The sequence below is a fragment of the Pongo pygmaeus genome, chromosome 4 (assembly GCF_028885625.2).
Source record: "Pongo pygmaeus isolate AG05252 chromosome 4, NHGRI_mPonPyg2-v2.0_pri, whole genome shotgun sequence".
In the NCBI taxonomy this organism is placed as follows: domain Eukaryota; kingdom Metazoa; phylum Chordata; class Mammalia; order Primates; family Hominidae; genus Pongo; species Pongo pygmaeus.
Genome location: NC_072377.2, coordinates 177,889,814 through 177,907,359, shown reverse-complemented (window position 1 = coordinate 177,907,359; position 17,546 = coordinate 177,889,814). Strand labels below are relative to the sequence as shown.

The window sequence follows — 17,546 nt, the reverse complement described above, 5'->3', positions numbered from 1 at the left end:
CATTTACTGAGTACTTATATGCCTGGTGCAGAGCAGCCTTAAAACCTTTTTAGAGTTAGATGCGGACTATGTAGGAAATGAATAAATGCACGAAGAGATATGGATCTTATGATATTAAAGTATATCCGGCACTATATTAAGTTAGCTTTCAGCTAAATAGTCTTGTTTGATCCTCATAAAATATCATGTACCTGCAGCCATCTCAATTTCTACCTCCTGCACTGCTTTAGTTCTTGTCTTTGGAGTACTTGCCCCTGATCGATATAGTCTAGTTTTGTTTGCTTGTTGACTGTGTCTACCACTGGCATTTTCAGCTCCTCCATGTGTGGAGCCACAGAGCAGTGAGTGAGCAGGTCCAGCCCTGGGCTCCACGAGCTCATCATCAAGAAGTGAGTCCCAGGCCAGGCGCAGTGGCTCACGCCTGTAATCCCAGCCTGGGATTACAGGCTGAGGCAGGTGGATCATTTGAGGTCAGGAGTTCGAGACCAGCCTCACCAAAATGGTGAAACCCTGTCTCTATTAAAAATACAAAAATTAGCTGGACATGGTGGCGCTCACCTGTAATTCCAGCTACTCAGGAGGCTAAAGCACGAGAATCTCTTGAACTCGGGAGGCGGAGCTTGCAGTGAGCTGAGATCACGCCACTGCACTACAGCCTGGGCGACAGAGCGAGACTCCGTCTCCAAAAAAAAAAAAAAAAAGAAGAAGTAAGTCCCAATTCTACCTGGTAGCGCAGAAGGCCTGGCCCCTCTCCATCTCCTGCCTGCTCTACCTCCTACCCTCTCCGCTTGCTCGCTTTGTCCTGGCTGATTGGCCTTCTTCCTGCCTTCACATACACCAGCTCATCCCTGCCTGAGGCCCTTTGCACCTGCTGGTGTCCTGCCCACAGCACATAAAGCCACTTGCCTGGTGCCTGGTCTCAGCAGATGACACATGTGTGCCTCTGTCACCTTGCTCAGAACATGACAGGCCTGCCAAGCCAAGCAGGCCCCCTCCTAGAGGGTGGGGTACAGCCTGCAGAGGCCAGCGGGTGCCTGGCATACAACAGGTACCTCATAACATCAGCAAGTCTCAACCTCTTGCTGCTCTCCCTGCTTCGACCTCTGATTCATGATAGGGTGATCCTAAGATGTCCAGAGGGGAAGATGCTTGACTTGGACATGGCCATCTCCCATTAGAGGCCTGGGGGGAATAAAACCCCTTCTTCGAACCCTGCATGGCCACAGCATCATGTCTTTGGAAGCAGACCAACCTCTCCCAGAGCTGGAAGGGAGCTCTGACTCTGGTCTACTCTCTTTCATTTGGCTGCCAATACTGAGACCCAGAGGGGTTTGGCAACTTGCATAGGGTCACACAGCAAAGTAGTAATTAAGCAGAGACCTGGCCCTGGGTCTCCCAATGCCTTATCTTGTACTCTTCCCACCACTGTAAAAGGTCCCCTGGGCTTTGGCGCCATCAGGGTTAAAACAGGATCAGAATGACCAGGAAAGGCAAACTTTCCCATATTAGGGGAGGGCTGAAAGGTATACCCAGAAACAAGGTGAGACCAGCCCTCCTGTCTCATAGGCCTCTCAGTGTGCTGGTCAAACACACGTGGGCTGGGGAGACAGGCAGGGCTGGGAGCCAGCTCCTAACTGTATGGCTGTGGGCAGGTCTCTCCACCTCCCTGGGCCTCAATTTCCTCTTTGTAAAGAGGGGGCAGCTCCCTCCTGAGGCTGTTTGAGAACTAAAGGTGGTAATGCTTGTATAATGAGAGTCGTCTTGGGCTAGCAGCTATGTATTTAGTTTCCTATTGTCTTGTGGCTGGGTGGAGGCAAAGGAAACCAAGAAATCCCATTAGTGAAAAAGAAAATTCCAGTGCTGAGCAGGAGAGTGGGTGGCCAGGGCCCAGCTCCGTGATGACTTTCCGGGCTGTAAACACAGAAACGAAGAGGCTTTGAAGCCTCAAGCCAGTGCCAAAGGCAGGAAGCTCCTGGGTCTAATTCCATTTCACAGGGGCGTCCGATGAGGTCGTGACTGCATAATTCCAATGGCATTCTGTTACACACACCCCAGAGCGTTTACTAGGTTATCCAGACAACAGATAATTCTAGGAATCAGGAATGGATTAACTCTGCGTCAGCCACTGCCAGGAAGCCTGCACCGATTCCTCACCAAGTGTGGGCCTGAGAAATGGGAAGGGGGTTAGTCCAGGGGGCCGGGCGCTGATGTCAGCAACTTTGCCCCCTCCGGTAGGAAGCTGTACCCATTAGTTTCACTGAACTCTTCGGCTCTCACATCAAATGACCCCGTGATGATTCAGAAGGAAAAAAAGCCCACTGGCCAAGCAAAGGGATGGCAGAGATGAGCAAATTATTTCTGTTCATCTTTGAGCCCAGGAGAACCCCCACGGAATGGAACCAAAATGTTCTCTTCAGCTTTAACAAGGCAATATTCACTTTTGCTCTGACTTTAAAGTCCTTTTAAGAAACAGAAAAGCAACTGATGCCACAGGCTTGGAGACAGAAGTTGGAAGGTTTGAAACTTGCTCTCCTTTTTAAGACCCCTCTCTCTCTCTCTTTTTTTTTTTTTGAAACAGGGTCTTGCTTTGTCATTCAGGCTGGAGTGCAGTGGTGTACTCTTGGTTCACTGCAGCCTCTGCCTCCCAGGGTCAAGCAATTCTCCTGCCTCAGCCTCCCCAGTAGCTGGGATTACAGGCGCCCGCCATCACGCCCAGCTAATTTTTGTATTTTTAGTCTAGACAGGGTATCAGCATGTTGGTCAGGCTGGTCTCGAACTCCTGACCTCAGGTGATCCACCCGCCTCGGCCTCCTAAAGTGTGGGGATTACAGGTGTTAGCCACCAAACCTGGCCAAAGACCCCTCCCTCTTCTTGTCTGGGGTCCCAGAACATCCTGGAATGCCCCATCGGGAAAGTATGACTTACACTTCTGTCGTTATAAATCCGGTGAGCTCCGAGAGGAAGAGGAAGAGGATGAAGAGGCAGCAGCAGATGGAGACTGGAAGAAACAACAGAAATGCAAACTGTTAAGGGTGGTGGGCACTGACGAAGGGAGATCAGCCTAGAGGGAAGAGGAAAGAGGCCCCAGGACAAGGGTGAGGGGGTGTGCCCACAGACCCTCCAGAGCCCCTTCTGACTCGAGCCTCAATATGAAGCAGCCCCACCCCCTGCCTTTGGGGTACTGGTCTGGCCTCCAGGTGTGGATCAACCTGCTGACATGAGCAATCCTCCTGGGGCTGGCCCTGCTTCCTTCCAGGAGAGCTCTTTAATGCAGAGGCCAGCCAAAAGTAGAGGCTGCAAACCGGTGGCCCACAAATGTGTTCTGTTTGGCTCGAGTGACAACATATTTCACGATTTGGAGTCCACCTTGAACAATCAGCAGATTTCACATAAAAGGCCAGCGTTCTGGCTTCTCCAGAACATCTAACCCTTGTTCCCACAGAGGGTCTGAGCCCATGAGTTTGCCACAGGCCCCACCACTGCCGTCTTCCTCTCTGAGGCTGAGGCAGAGTCTGTTGCTGTTTATCACCACCCTCTGTGGTGCCATCCACACGGTGCCCCTGTCCTTAGAAGGGGCTATAGACAGCGGTGCTTCAAGAGAAGAAATAATTCTTTATGGAAGTGAAGAATGGTCCAATATGCTTATTATTTCTTTATTTTTGAGACACGGTCTTGCTCTGTCACCCAGGCTGGAGTGCAGTGGCGCAATCTTGGCTCACTGCAACTTCCACCTCCTGGGTTCAAATGATTCTTCTGCCTCAGCCTCCTGAGTAGCTGGGATTACAGGTGCTCGCCACGACACCCAGCTATTTTTTTTATTTTTAGTAGAGACGGGGTTTCACCACATTGGCCGGCTGGTCTTGAACTCCTGATCTCAAGTGAACCACCCGCCTCAGCCTCCCAAAGTGCTGGGATTACAGGTATGAGCCACCACACCCGGCTGGTCCAATATGTTCCCTCCTCCTCCACGGTTATCCTCTCTGCTTGCTGAACTCCTACTCATCCTCCCAGGCCGGACTCAAATGTCCCTTTTGATGGGAAGCTTCCCCTACTCCCAGAGGTGGAGCTGGTCACCCTTTCCTCTGTGTTCCAGCCTCTACTTGAACATGTCCCATATTTTATCAGTTATCTGTGGCCGTTTCTCCCACTAGACTGATATCCAGAAAGACAAATACTCTGGAGTTTCAGTGCCTGGCCTGGGGCTGGGGACTAACAGGTATTGTGTACGGCAGAGAGTCGGCTCCCAGGATACAAAATGAGGGCTGAATACGCCACACCTGAGTTTATCCCAGAGGCACTTAGTGGGCAAGGGCTCACCAAGGACCACGCTGGAGCCCCACTGCTCACCTGCTGCATGGCCCTAAGTGAGTTACTTAACCTCTTTGTGCTTCCACTTCCTCACCTGTAAATGGCAGCAATGGTAGTACCTGCCTGAGGATCTCAATAACACAAGGATTGAGCTTGAAACAGAGCCCGGCAGGTAATAATTACTTGAGCATCAGCTCACGAGTAGGACTTACATCAGAGATATGTGGGAAGGGTTTGGTGATCTGGGGAAAGTGATTCAACACATTGGTTGACCCTTAGTTTCCTGCAAAGAAGACTTCCCAATCCCTCTTGCTGATTCTGCTGCACTCTCCACAGCCTGCACCTGGACTGGCAGAGCCAGCGTCACGGATGTGACAGCCAGTTACCTCTATTATTTTTCTTAGTCCGTATCTATTTATGTATATCTATCTGCCTATCTACCTATCTAAAACAAACAGCCAAACATTGATCGATTGATCGATCTATCTTCAAAGCAAATAGCCATCTATCTTCTCTTCAAAACAAACAGCCAAAGATGCATTCTGAGGGAAGGGGGAAGAAAGAAGTGTTTGCTGGGCACCTACTATGTGCCCTGTTGTGACTGCATTAACAGATGTCCTGTCACCTCACACTCCCACCACCTTGAGGGGGGTGGTGCCCATGTTAAGGGTGTGGAAATGGAGGCACAGTGAGACAAGGAGGCTGGCCCAAGGCTTCACTGTGTGGGGGCAGGAAAGGCAGGACTGGAACCCATATGTTTTAGAGCCAATGCCCTGAGAAAAGGAACCTCAAGAACTTAGGCTCCAAGTGCAGGATGTCCCCAGACTGCTCACTGAGTCTCTCCAACCACCCTGAGACATGGGGGATACTAGAATCACTCCCAATTTCTCCCAAACTTTGAAAAAGTTGGCCGGGCGCGGTGGCTCATGCCTGTAATCCCAGCACTTTGGGAGGCTGAGGCGGGCGGATCACGAGGTCAAGAGTTCGAGACCAGCCTGACCAACATGGTGAAACCCCATCCTACTAAAAATACAAAAATCCGGGCGTTGTGGCGGGCACCTATAGTCCCAGCTACTCCGGAGGCTGAGGTAGGAGAATCACTAGAACCCAGGAGGCAGAGGTTGCAGTGAGTCAAGATCACACCACCGCACTCCAGCCTGGGTAAAAGAGCAAGACTCTGTCTCAAAAAAAAAGAAAAAGTTGTACCGGGGAAGCATTTAAAGGTTTTACTTAAAAAAAAAAAAAAAAAAAAAGGTATCATCAGCACCATAAGACAGAGCGAGAAAAAAAGATTTTTTAAAGAAAAAAATAGTTAAAGATGCGTATTATTAAAAAAAAATCCAGCTGTATAAAAAAGTGAGTCTGTCTCTCCTGATCTGCAGCCCCCAATTCCCTGTTACAGTTTCATGTGTCCATCCATGGACATTTAAATATATATATGTATATCCCCCTAAGCGAACAGCAGCGTAACGGGCACACTCTTTTCCACCGTGCTTTGCTCACTCAGCAATCTATGTTGAAACAGGTTCCACATCAGTTTACTGAGCGGTCATGTTTTCTTTCGTTTTCGAACGGCAGAAAGATAAATTTCAAATTGTCTTCTCCAGCTGCTGAACAAATCCACTGGAAGAGATCAGCTATCAATACAAATTTCCTGGCCCCTGTTCTTCCCTTTCTCACCTGCAAACTGAGGCTATTAAACCTCTTGGAAAACTGAGCAGGCAAAACATCCTTGCTTTGGAAGCTTGCAACTTTCTGGCCAGGATCATATAGGACCCACATTTCAGAATCTTTTGCATCCTCCTCCCCCAAGCCCCGACAACCCATTGGATGCTGTAATGATGAACAGGCACAAAATAGGGAGTGTTGCCGGGCATGGTGGCTCACGCCTATAATCCCAGCACTTTGGGAGGCTGAGGCGGACGGATCACTTGAGGTCAGGAGTTTGAGAACAGCCTGGCCAACACGGTGAAAACCCATCTCTACTAAAAATACAAAAATTAGCCAGGTGCGGTGGCGGGTGCCTGTAATCCCAACCACTTGGGAGGCTGAGACAGGAGAACCACTTGAATCCAAGAGGTGGAGGTTGTAGTGAGCCGAGATCACACCACTGCACTTCAGGCTGGGCAACAAGAGTGAAATTCTGTCTCAACAAAACAAAACAAAACAAAACAAAACAAAACAGGGAGTGTTCACGAAGGTCGGTGCTGACTTGGATGGGTCCAGGTCTCCTAGCTACCTTCCGTGTTCCATGCCTGTAGATGTGTGTCCCAGGGTTCTAATTCTATCCACATCAGAGCCGGGGGGATGGGATGGAAAGGCCTCCTTCTGAAATCTGTGTGCTTTTTCAAGGCTCGGACTGAAGCCTGGTCAGCCCAGCAGGTGGACACAATAAGTGCCAAGTCTGCTCGGCAGAGACTCAAGTGGTCCAAAGGTCCCAATCACACGCGTTCATGGCGTGTGTTACCCTTACCCCAGACAGAGGAGGAGGACAGAGACCAGGTCTCAATGCCACTGTGGCCTCAGAGACTAGCACAGTGCCTGGCTCAGAGAAGGTATAAAATAAACATTTATTTAATGAATGAATGAAAAACACAATAGGAGGTAAAAACTATTTCAACCAGAAAGGCCTTCTGATACTGAAGGCTTGATGAAGGTTTTTCAGTCCATGTTTGGGCAAGACTCTAAGGCTCTCCAACTCCAGACTTCTTCTGAAACTGACTCAGGCGTTGGACAGTAGGAATGTGACCCCAGGAGAAGGCCTGCTGGTAGGAAACCTGGTACGGCCAGCCAAAGGGGGCACTGGACCTGAGACCCAAGGCTCCGAGAGGTTAAGGAATTTGTCCAAGGTCACACAGTCACGTAAGTGGAGGAGGCAAAATTTAAACCCTGAGCTGTGAGTCTCCAATGCCGTGATCTTTCCTTCAGTTATTAATAGCACCCATCACAAAGTAATGAAATGGTGTGTGTCCAAGTCGGCCCGCCCTGCCCAGCCGTGTGCTCCTCAAGGACAAAGATGGAAGCCCCGTTCATCAGCACAGTCCCAGGGCTTGGCATGGCGCCTGGCCCAAGGACCTGGTTAATAAATATTTATTCACTAAATGGTAGCTAAGGGCTGGCTTCCTATGCCTCACGCCTTTCCTCTTGTGTAAGGAAATTTGCTGTCTCCTGTGCTGTGGCTGAAACTGTCTATCAGACCATGTCCCTGGAGGGCCCTTTGGCAGGACCTTGTAAGTTTCAAAACACACATACTCTTTAACCCAGTAATTCCTCTTCTAGGGAAGTTACCTTACAGAAATAACTGTACAAGGATACAAAAAGATATGGACAAGGATGTCCAACAAACCAGAATGGGGAATGTCTACCCTCAGGGGCTGGCCACAGGCCCCGTAGGTCAGCCAGATAACAGAATGTGACACAGCTGGAAAGAAGAATGTGGTGGCTGTTTATCCGCTGGCAGGAAAGGTGCCCAGGATGTATCAGCGGAAGAAAGGCAAGAGAAGAAGAGTGTGCAGAGTATGCTCCCTTTTGTGTTTCAAACAGTGATATAGGCATATCAAAGCCTAAATAGGCCAGGTGCAGTGGCTCACGCCTTGTAATCCCAGCACTTTGGGAGGCCGAGACGGGCAGATCACTTGAGGTCAGGAATTCGAGACTAGCCTGGCCAACATGGTGAAACCCCGTCTCTACTAAAAATACAAAAATTAGCTTGGCATGGCGGTGGGTGTCCGCAGTCCCAGCTACTCGGGGAGGCTGAGGCACAAGAATTGCTTGAACCCGGGAGGCAGAAGTTGCAGCGAACCGAGATCCCGCTACTGTACTCCAGCCTGGGGGACAGAGTGAGACTCCGTCTCAAAAAAAAAAAAAAAAAAAAAGCCTAAATATTCTTTTAAAAACTCTAGAAAAATACACACCTGACTGTTAAACATACCAGACAAGGGAGAGACTGCAGAGATGGAGAAGAGGGAAGAGGATGGAGCCATTGCTGGACGGTAGGAATGGGGCAGGAAGCCTCATTTGATTTTTTTGGATCAGGTTCATAAACTACCAAGGCTCTTTCCTCTCATGGTCCCCTCCATATCCTTTCCTCGGGGGTCGAGGCACAAAGCTGCACAGCTTCTCAGGCTACAGGCCCTCATGGGTTGCAGGCTCTGGGAGGACAGTGAGAAGAAGAGGAGAGTCATCCATGCACTGAGGGGTTAGCACGTGCCCTGCACAAGACACATCCTGCGACACATTTAATCCCCAGATCAGGAAACTGAGGCTCAGAGAGGGGAGTGACTTGCTCAGTCACACTGCTGCTAAATGGGAGGATGAACCTTGCTCTGCCTGAACACAGAGCCTGTGTGACATGCATCCTGCCACGCGGCTGTGCTGTCCCTTCCTCAGGGCTCTCAAAGGCATCTTGCAGCTTCAACAAGCCCAGCCGGATCCCCAAGGTCCTCCCCCAACTGAGAATGGCCTGACCTGGGAGAAGTGGACTCCAATATGACTGACTGCCCGGCCCAGGACCCTGCTCAGGCAGCAGGGCTGGGACCGTCAGGGGGGCAGTTCCCTCTCCCACACCAGGCACTAGGGGGGCTTGTGGGGTGCAAGGAGGCCCACCTGAGTATGAGTCGTGGCTCCATCTTCTGTGAGCTGTGAAATTTCAGCTCACCTCTCTCAGCTCATTTTCTCATTGGGAAAATGAGGCAAAAGCATCCCCTGTTTGCAAGGTGGCTTTGGTTTGTTTTTAAAACTTTTTACTGTAGAATAATCATAGATGCAAAGGTAGTACAGACAGTTCCCATACGCCCTTCACTGGGCTTCCCCTTATGTTAGCATCTTACATTTGTCAAAATGAAGAACTGAACATTAGTATAGTACCATGAACTTGGCTACGGACTTTATTTGGGCTTCACCAGTTTTCCCGCAAACTCCAGACTTCTGTTTCGGGAACTGATCTGGGAGTCCACTTTGCATTTTCATCCTGGGTCCTTAGTCTCTTATCAGTGACAGTTCCTCCATCTTTTGTGTTTTTCAAGGCCTTGCCACGTTTGAAGAGTACTGGCCAAGTATCCTACAGAATGTCCCCTGACCTGGGATTGTGAGTTTTCTCATGATTAGACTGAACTGTGGTTTTCTGGTACGATTCCATGGAGGCAAGATGCCTCCATGCATCCTATCAGGGGCTCATGATATGCACGTGGCTTATCACTGGTGATGCCAACGTTTCTCACTTGGTTCCTCCCTGGCACTTGCCACATTTCCTCAGCAAAGGCCTTATTTTTCCTTCCCATTCTCTATTCTTTGAAATAGAGTTACTAAGTCCACACTCAAGAGAGGGGAATTAAACTCCACCACCTGGATGGGAGAACAGCTACACAGACGTTGAGTATCCCAAATCTGAAAACCCGAAATCCTAGGTGCTCCAAAATTTGAAACGTTTCCAGTGCCAACATGTTGCTCAAAAGGAAATGCTCACTGGAGCATTCTGGATTTCAGGTTTTTGGATGTGGGATGCTCAACCGATAAGTATAATGCAAATATTCTAAAATCTGAAATCCAAAATCTGAGACACTTGTCCTAAGCATTTTGGATAAGAGATACTCAGCCTGTATATTATTTGGAATTCTTCTGTAAGGATTTGTCTCTTCTCCCCCATTTATTGGTATCAATTAGGACTCACAGAACTCTTTCTTAATTCTCTGGCTTCTAAGCCAATAATGTCATTATTTTATTACTCAAACTGCCACAGGCTGGCTTTCAAGTTGGCTCCTAGGTCCTGCTGACACCAGGCGCTCCAGGCTCCTCTTTCTTTACCCTGCCTAGCCCTGAAATCAGCCATTTCTCCAAGGAGCAATGGTTCCTTTTATTGAAGGTCTTTAGAACCCAAATATGGATGAGATTGTGATTTTTTTTTTTTTTTTTAAAATAGCTAAAAACATGCTTTGGTGGAAAACTCAAATTGTTTCTCAGGTATAAAGAGAAAAGTAAATCTCCTTCCTACCCCTGGGCCCAATTCCTCTCCCAGGGGCAGCTACTGTTTTTTTGTGTGTGTGTTTTGTTTGTTTTGTTTTTTGAGATGGATTCTCACTCTTGTTGCCTAGGCTGGAGTGCAATGGTGTGATCTCGGCTCACTGCAACCTCCACCTCCCTGGTTCAAGCGATTCTCCTGCCTCAGCCTCCCGAGTAGATGGGACTACAGGCATGTACCACCATGCCTGGCTAATTTTGTATTTTTAATAGAGACAGGGTTTCAGCATGTTGGTCAGCCTGGTCTCGAACTCCTGATGTCAATTGATCCACCCGCCTTGGCCTCCCAAAGTGCTGGGATTACAGGCGTGAGCCACCGCCCCCAGCCTGGCAGCTACTCTTGACAATTTCTTTCACGTCCTTCCAGATGGTGCCTATGCCTTGTGGGGTTACAGTGAGGATAGAGAGTAAGTGAGGAAATGCCTGAAGGGCCCCCGCAAGATGCTCAGCATTTCTTTCCTCCCTGGCCCAGATAGTCTGCAGAGAGAGAGCAGGCACAGGCAGTGGAGATGGGGCAGAGGGCATGGCCAGAGGGTGGCTACTCACTAATGGCCCCGGTGTACGTTGGCTGCGTAAGGTCCTTGGGCACCTTCCTGTAGATGTCAAACCTGTGGAGAGCAAATGGAACAGGAGTGAGGTGGGCGCAAAGGGTGGGTCTCAAGGTAGCAGGCAGTGGTGCTGGCTCGTGTGACACGTGGTTCAACAAACCATGGTTCTTCCCACAGTTTTTCTGCTCTTTCAGGACACTTTCTCCAAGATGCTTCTCTGATGGAACCCCTGCTCCCCACAACACCCTTAGATCACATCCCCTTGTCATCTCTTCTTCATAACATTTTTTTTTTTTAAACAGGGTCTCGCTCTGTCACCCAGGCTGGAGTGCAGTTGTGCAATCTTGGCTCACTGCAACCTCTGCCTCCCAGGTTCAAGTGAGTCTCGTGTCTCAGCCTCCCAAGTAGCTAGGACTACGGGCACGCTCCACCATGCCTGGCTAATTTTTGTATTTTTGGTAGAGACGGGGCTTTGCCATGTTGCCCAGGCTGGTCTCGAACTCCTGAGCTCAAGCGATCTGCCCACCTTGGCCTCCCAAAGTGCTGGGATTACAGGCGTGAACCACCAGATGACCTTCCCACTCATCAGTGGGTCTTCCATCAGAGTGTAACTTCTGCGGGAGCAGGGGCCTAATTAGGTTTTGTTCCCTGCCACGTTCCCAAACCCTAGCATGGGCCTGGTGCGTAGTAGGCACTGGATAATTATGGAATGAATGGAACCCCTGAATCGGGGGTGACTGACGCTAGAGGAAGCAGGGAAACGCACAGCCCTGCTCAAGTTATGTGACGATGCTGCATTCTTGCTCCACGTCACCTCTCCTCCCCCTCTTCCCTTTCCTGCCTCCTCCTGTTTCCACTCCTGCTGCACCCCCCCAGCTCCTGCTGTCTGCCTCATGGAGATTCTTCTTAAGAATGCTAAGGCATGAGGTTAACAGAAAGTCCTGCCAGGAGCCCACGGTCTCAGCATCAGCTCGTGATGGCTCTGGTTCCTGTCTTGTGTGATTTCTTTCCCTCACAGAAGCAGACAGATGTCTTTCTTTCCTATGGATCCCACCAGAGCACAGGGAAATCGTGTGGTGTAGTGGGAGAATTCAGGGTTTTGGAAATCAGACAGACACAGGTTTAATTCTGGCTCTGCTTCAGCTATTTAAGAGTTAAGACCCTGGAATCAGACTACCCTGGTTCAAATCTCGGCTGGTCGTCTCATTCACCGTGTGAACTTCAGCAAACGACTTCACCTCTCGGAGCCTGTTTCCTCCTTTGTAAAAATGAGACCATTACTACTAGACCCTGCGAGGCCTCAGAAAGGAGTGAGGGAAAGAAGTGTCTGTAAAGGATGTGACGCAGAGAGCTCGCAGGGGAGGCTCCCCACGCACTTGGCTTCGTTTCCTTCACTTGAACCTGCGTAGCAGACAGTTCTCCCACAGCAGAGTTTGATCGACAGAAACCTCCTCAGTCCACACGGCATCCCAGCTCTCAGACAGAACTTGACTTGCTGGAGAGGCCAGCGGCTCCAGCCCTTGGGGGTGACAGGCTGCTGTGCGGTTCCTCTTTGGTGATTGGGAAACAAGAGTATGCCCAGCTAAACCCGACGCAATGCCTTGGAAACCTTGCGTAAGGGCTGATGCTTGAATCAGTGTGCTCACCCTAATTACACGTGAAACATGCTCAGTTTCCTAAGACCTCAGGGGAGAAAAATTCCTGCGGGCTGCCAAGTTAAAAGGTACCACTTTCTCTGCCACCTGCGTAGCTCCCAGTCACCTGTGCTTGTGCCCCTGAGGGTACTAGAAGCTGGGGCTGGAGTGTGGACGGGAGGTCGGGAGTCTCTGCAACTCACCTGTCCATATTTACTCACATCCCTTAGTCAGAAAGTGGGGGCCACTTTAACACTGAGAGGTGTGTGAGAGGTAAGAGCATGTGCTGTGGAATCAGGTGCCTGGGCTCAACTATGACCACTACTGTGCCACCCTGGGCCCATCACTTAACCTCTCTGTGCCTCAGTTTCTTTGTCTGTAAAGTGGGGGCAACAACAGTAACTATCTCACAGCATGGTGGTGAGGCTCAAATGACTGAGCACATATAAAGTACTTAGGTGGAGCCTGGCACCCCAGAAATGCCAAGTGGATATTTGTGGTTACTATTATTGTTAACGCTTGTTTGACTAACATTTACGCAGTGCCTACTAACGCACCCCCTCTTTTAGGCCCTCAGGCAAGGAGATAAAAATCAACCCTTGGCCCAGTGAGTTTGTAGTTTAGCAGTAGAGGCAAAGAAAGGGAAGGAGAAGGTAGTGGCATCCTCATCACGAGGTGTTGGATTAACTCAGGAGGGGGTACCTGACTTGGCCTGGGGTCCTTGGTGAAGCTTCCTACAGGGGGTGATGTGTGCACAGAGCAGGAGGGGGAGAAGATGGGTGGGTGGAGGGAAAGAGCAGCCCAGGCAAGGAGAGGAGCAGAAGCAAAGACAGAGTAGGACCGAACCCGGGAAGCTGGGCGCTGTCGTCTCTCCTGCACGAGGTACAGCCCCACGTGGAGGGAGAGGAGGATGGAAAGCTGGGGCAGGGCTGGAAGAGAGGGTCCTGAGGGCCAGGCTGTGGCTAGGAGTCTCACACCAAGTGTCGATGGGGGCCGGCGGGCGGTCTACTGTGGGAGACTGTGAGAGGTCAGCAAATTTGGGAGGTGGGGGTGGGGAGAGGGAATGGAGAGAAAACAAACCAGCGGGTGGCCATCACCGAGCCCCAGCTGACGCCTGCCAGGCAGAGATGCGGGCTCAGGAGGCCAGACCTTCTGATTGTCCAAGAGAAGCCAAAAATATGGAATTTTACATGGAAGTTCACCATTCTCAAATGCTGGGCCAACACTCTACATGACAAATGAGACATGTCTGCAGATGACATGAGGCCCGGGGCCTAGGCGGTGACCATTTGAGCGGAGAGGCCCTGCAGAGCTGGAGAAGTATGTGGTCCGCCTTGTGTCATAGGAAGGCCAGCCTGGGCCAGTGGGGAGGGCACGTGGGTTCTCCTAAGAAGACTGGAGAAATGAGCAGCAGGTAGCGAGGCAGCAGGGAAGGGCTGCAGCGGGAGGGGTCTCGTCCTCACTCCACCCCAACTTCGTCTTAGACCTTCAGAAAATCCCTGGCCCTTGCTGGGCCTCAGCTTCTCTGAGTATGAAATGAGGGGGTGCACAGGGGATCTAAAAGTTCCCGTGCAGATTAAAGCTGAATTGACAGCAGTGTCCTGGGGCTCGATACCCCAGGTGGCTAACAGCCCAGCTTTTGTCCAGGTCACCATCAGGGACCGACAAGCAGAAACTGGGCCTCACAGTTTTAAAAATACAGAATCTGCTGTACGCAAAATGGCTCATGCCTGTAATCCCAGCACTTCGGGAGGCTGAGGTGGGAGGACTGCTTGAGAATAGGAGTTTGAGACCAGCCTGGGCAGCACAGAGAGACCTCATCTCCACAAAAAAACGAACAAAATTAGCTGGGCATGGTGGTGTGCGCCTGTAGTCCCAGCTAGTCAGGAGGCTGAGGTGGGAGGATCACTCGAGCCTGGGAGGTTGAGGCTGCAGTGAGCTAAGATGGTGCCAATGTACTCCAGCCTGGGTAACACAGTGAGACCCTATCTCAAAAATATATATAAAATAAAAATTAAAAAATAAAAAATATAAGAACCATTGTTTCAAAACTGGAAGTCAGAGGCTGTTCTGGGTGAGGAGGCAGCGGTGGCTCGGGGCAGAGGGTATAAGTTCAGTCAGGGTGAGGAAGAGAGAGATAGGAGATTGTTACATACAGAGAGACTGGTCAAACATGTACATGTACAAGGATAGTGGGGCCAGGTGCCTCACTGTCAGGGAAGGGAGGTGAAAACATGGTATTATAGTGGTAATGGAAATATCAGTATGAATTAATCATTTTCAATATACCCAAATACTGAAATATGCACATGTATATATACGTATCATATATACATACATTTCCTAGCTCTTTCCATAGAGAAGATCCAGCAACAGCAACAGCCCAACAGCAGTGAGTGTAACGAGCACCCAAACCTTGGCTTCTAATCACTATTCTCTACCTAAAGGAGTCAGAGCTCCTTGGAATGGCTGATTCTAGGCTGGGCAGGAAAAATACAAAATGGGCCTGGAGCACCTTCTTATGTCAGAAACCAAGAAAGTGTTCAAACAATGAAAAGGACATGTCAAAAGGACAAGAAGAGGCCAGACACAGTCAGTGGCTCATGCTTGTAATTCCAGCAGTTTGGGAGGCCCAGGTGGGGGGGATCGCTTAAGGCCAGGAGTTCAAGAAAAGCCTGGGCAACATAACAAGACCTCTACAAACAACAACAACAACAAAAAAAAAACAACAAAAGTTGGGCGTGGTGGTGTGTGCATATAGTCCTAGCTACTCAAGAGGCTGAGGTGGGAGGATCATTTGAATCCAGGAGTTTAATGCTATGGTGAGCCTTGCACTCCAGCCTGGGCTACAGGGTGAGGCCCTGTCTTTAAAAAAAAAAAAAAAAAAAGCTTGGGGTTCCCACTGGCTGAAGGATAGACAATGTGAGCATCAAAATAAATAACAATCATCACAGATTATAAGCCATTGGATAAAACAGAAAGGATAAAACATAGATAGAAATAAAGAAATGAATAAATCAAAACTTTGATAAAGAATAGGACATTGACATACCTTCAAAGCACTTCCCCAGAAAACACTTATTAATTACAAAATGGAAAGAGTAACTGTGCAGTGGAGAAATTTGGCAGACATCGTCTTTTTGATGGGGGCTGGAGGGATAGGGTCTCACTGTCACCCAGGCTGGAGTGCAGTGATGTGATGACTCACTGCAGCCTCAACCTCCTGAGGCTCAGGCGATCCTCCCACCTCAGCCTCCCGAGTAGCTGGGACTACAGGGATGCACCACCATGCCTGGCTAATTTTTTAATTTTTTTGTAGAGATGGGGTTTTGCCATGTTGCCCAGGCTGGTCTTCAACTACAGGGCTCAAGCGATCTGCCCCCCTCGGCCTCCCAAAATATTGGGATTACAGGCATGAGCCACTGTGCCTGGCCCAGGCATCATCTTAACCAGGTGAAGACAGTGGGCACCGGAAGCATGGAGACACATCGGCACCCCGTGCCTCCTGATATGCTGCACTGAGGAGGGCACAGCACCACTTCTGGGGGATCCTGCCTAAAAGGTACAGCTTCAATCTAATAATGAGAAAACATCAAACAAATCCAAAGTGAGGGGCAGTCTACAAAAAAACCAAAACAAAACAAAACAAAAACTGGCTGGCATTTGTCAAGAGCACTCAGGTCATAAAGCACAAGAAAAGATGGGGAAACTGTCCACAGATTGAAGGAGACTAAAGAGACATGACAACTAAATCCGATGAGATCCTGGATCAGAAAAAGGCCATCAGTGGGACACCTGAAGAAAGCTGAGTACGATCTGCAGATTGGCCGGCAGCACTGTCTAACGGATTTTCCTGCTCTTAATCATGGTATTGTGATTATGTAAGATGTTAACATCTGGGGATGCTTGGGTAAAGGGCATACAGGAACTCTGTACTAGTTTTGCAGTTTGGGGGAAAAGTCTGAAATTATTTCAAAACAAAAAGTTAAAAAAGTATTTCAAATGGAAATTTAAAAAAACATGAAAGACAGAGATGCCACTTAATCACACTTACAGCATGCCTATAATCCCAGTTACTCGGGAGGCTGAGGTGGGAGGATCACTTGAGACCAGAGATTGAGGCTACAGTGAGCTATGACCACTCCACTGTACTCCAGCCTGAGCAACAGAGTGAGACCACCATCTCTAATAGTAATCATCATCATCATCATCATCATCATCATCATCATCACCATCCCACTTAGCCTGTTGTCTTCACATATGGCTGGTCCTTGTAGGCATCTGAATTAGAGGTGCTGAATTTGAGGTGCTGGTTTAACCCTGACTCCTGGGTGTCAGGCAGAGTAAGTCTTTGCTGGGCATGGGGACAGGGGTAGAGGGGCAGGCTGGGTGATGATGAAGCTCTAAGAGGGAGGTGAGATTTGGACCAAAACTACAGAAGGCAATCAAAGGAAAGAGTAAATGATGCTTAACCATAATCACTTCCATTCTATGCTGGGCACTTTGACATACGTATTTGCATGTATTTCTCACAAAACCCTGGAAAATACTGATATCTCATTTTTCCAGGGAGAAAACGGAAGCTCAGAGTCACCAAGCCAGTGAGTGGCAGAGCTAGGATTCAAACCCAAGTCTGAGTCCACAGGGCATGGTCCTTCCACTGCCTGTACTCTGGGAATCACCAGTTTAGAGCTCACTTTTTGGTAAATTAGATGAAGGTCTCATGGTTTTGCTCATCTGCTTTTCCAAGGATGCTGCCCCAGAGCAGATGAGAGTCACCTGGAAAACAGGGACCAGTTGAAAATTCATTAATTCATTCAACAGCCATTTGCTAAGCACCTACTATATCAGGCAGTGTTCTAGACAGTGGGGAAATGAAAGTGATCAAGGCAGACACCACCCCATGAAGCTGCCAATCTAGCAAAGCTTCTGGCTCCTTGGGAGTGGCCACCTCCACACTGCGTACTGTAATACTGACTCCATTCCCACGCCACAGAGCCACGCTGGGCAGCAGTGGTGGGGTAAAGGGAGAGCTCAGAAA

General features: G+C 49.4%; 1 protein-coding gene across 2 annotated transcripts in view; it reads right to left on the bottom strand.

Annotated features, from left to right (window-relative positions):
- Positions 1–17,546, bottom strand: part of ERGIC1 (endoplasmic reticulum-golgi intermediate compartment 1) — a 115,865-nt gene that overhangs the window by 50,690 nt on the left and 47,629 nt on the right. Inside the window, exons 2-3 of one of the 2 annotated variants that reach the window (XM_054488048.1) lie at positions 10,870–10,931; positions 2,926–2,998 (exon numbers count right to left, since the gene is read on the bottom strand). In XM_054488048.1, the coding sequence (XP_054344023.1) occupies positions 2,926–2,998; positions 10,870–10,931 (135 nt within the window). Of the gene's footprint in view, positions 1–2,925; positions 2,999–8,239; positions 8,455–10,869; positions 10,932–17,546 lie in introns of those variants that run through there. The other variant, XM_054488049.1, reaches the window with a different exon arrangement.